We start from the raw sequence: 1,352 nt of genomic DNA on the forward strand, positions 1-1,352 counted from the left end.
TAAATGAGCTCTAAAAGTGAAGTTTGTGGCATGTTAGCTATCTTATTCTTTACCAGATCCTGAAAGATATTTATTAATAACAAAAGGTGAGATTGAAAGAATGGAAAATATTCAATTTTTTAAAAATGTATTACAGTAAAAGGCACATTGCTATAATTCCTGTTTCCAACACACTCACCCCAACATTATTACCACTTTCTGAAACAGTTTTGGAAGGCCTCTTTTGTGAGAGTCCTTAGTTGCACTGTAGTGGCTGCCTGGATGTTCTGAATCAATTAAAAATGTTTACCTTTAATATTCACTTTGCTACTGCAGTAGCAAATCCAGTGAATAGGTGGATGAGGACATAACCTTTTTAGGAGCTTGCCTCTCCATGGGATGACACTTAGGAGCAGCATCACTGATAAATTTAATAACATCCCATAAAGACACTTACGAAAGAGGACATCCAGAATGGGTTCAGAAAGTGTCAAGAAAGATGGGATAAGTGCGTTTGAAGCAAAGGGAAGTGTTTGGAGGGGAATTATTACCAATGTGTATTTTACGGAAATAAATACATTTTTTCTTTTTCGTTTCTTTTTTGTTTTGAGACAGCGTCTAGCCATGCAGTTCAAGCTGGCCTTGACCTCACTTTGTACCCAGGCTGGTCTTGAACTTGCAACAATCCTCTTGCTTCAGTCTCCAGAGTGCTGGGATTAGAGGCATGCACCACCACACCTGGCTTCCTGAAATAAAATTTTAATTGAAACATTCACCGTACATTTAAATTACACTGCATATATATTAGAAGGTACTTCTAAAATGAAGAAACAGAGACTTATGAAATTCAAAATAATTACCTTAGATTACCCCATTAATACTCATAAATTGAGGTCAAACCATTCAAAATACTTCCCCATATTTTTGAAACACTATATGTGTCCCATAAAATGCTGTGTTATATTTCCATGTCATTTGAGGGCTCAGTCTTAGCCTTCAGAAAGTAAACAGAGTCAGGTGAACCACAAACTCACAGGTCATGAGCAAGAAAACACAAGAACTATAGAATAACAGTGATGAAATCAAACTCATGGCACATGGGCTCTTCCAAACCATGGTAGTCTCCAGGGTAAGTGAAGGAACAACACTTTCCCAGCACACTTCAAAGAAGCTGGAACCTACCTCCCAGGTATCCAAGAACGATGCTTTACTGGGGATGACATTGCCTTTATCATCCTTGGGGATGAGGTCCTTTCCAGGCTACAAATGCAGAACAAAGCTTATTGTAATTTGCATCTGGGTACTGGTCTTTCTAAACAAGGTTCTAGGATCCTGACTCATGCTAAATACAGAAAAGTACAAAGCATTTTCTC

At 38.0% G+C, this 1,352-nt stretch overlaps 2 protein-coding genes across 2 annotated transcripts in view; one reads left to right on the forward strand and one right to left on the reverse strand.

Annotated features, from left to right (window-relative positions):
• LOC102020457 (aldose reductase-related protein 2-like) overlaps window positions 1-1,352 on the forward strand; it is a gene marked incomplete in the record, with an annotated part of 178,080 nt that overhangs the window by 86,238 nt on the left and 90,490 nt on the right.
• Window positions 1-1,352, reverse strand: part of LOC102012215 (aldose reductase-related protein 2-like) — a 68,579-nt gene that overhangs the window by 62,397 nt on the left and 4,830 nt on the right. The window contains 1 exon segment of the mRNA XM_013505016.1: window positions 1,162-1,291. Within this exon segment, the coding sequence (XP_013360470.1) occupies window positions 1,162-1,291 (130 nt within the window).

Source organism: Chinchilla lanigera, unplaced genomic scaffold (assembly GCF_000276665.1).
Source record: "Chinchilla lanigera isolate Chin_1 unplaced genomic scaffold, ChiLan1.0 scaffold00093, whole genome shotgun sequence".
Taxonomy (NCBI): domain Eukaryota; kingdom Metazoa; phylum Chordata; class Mammalia; order Rodentia; family Chinchillidae; genus Chinchilla; species Chinchilla lanigera.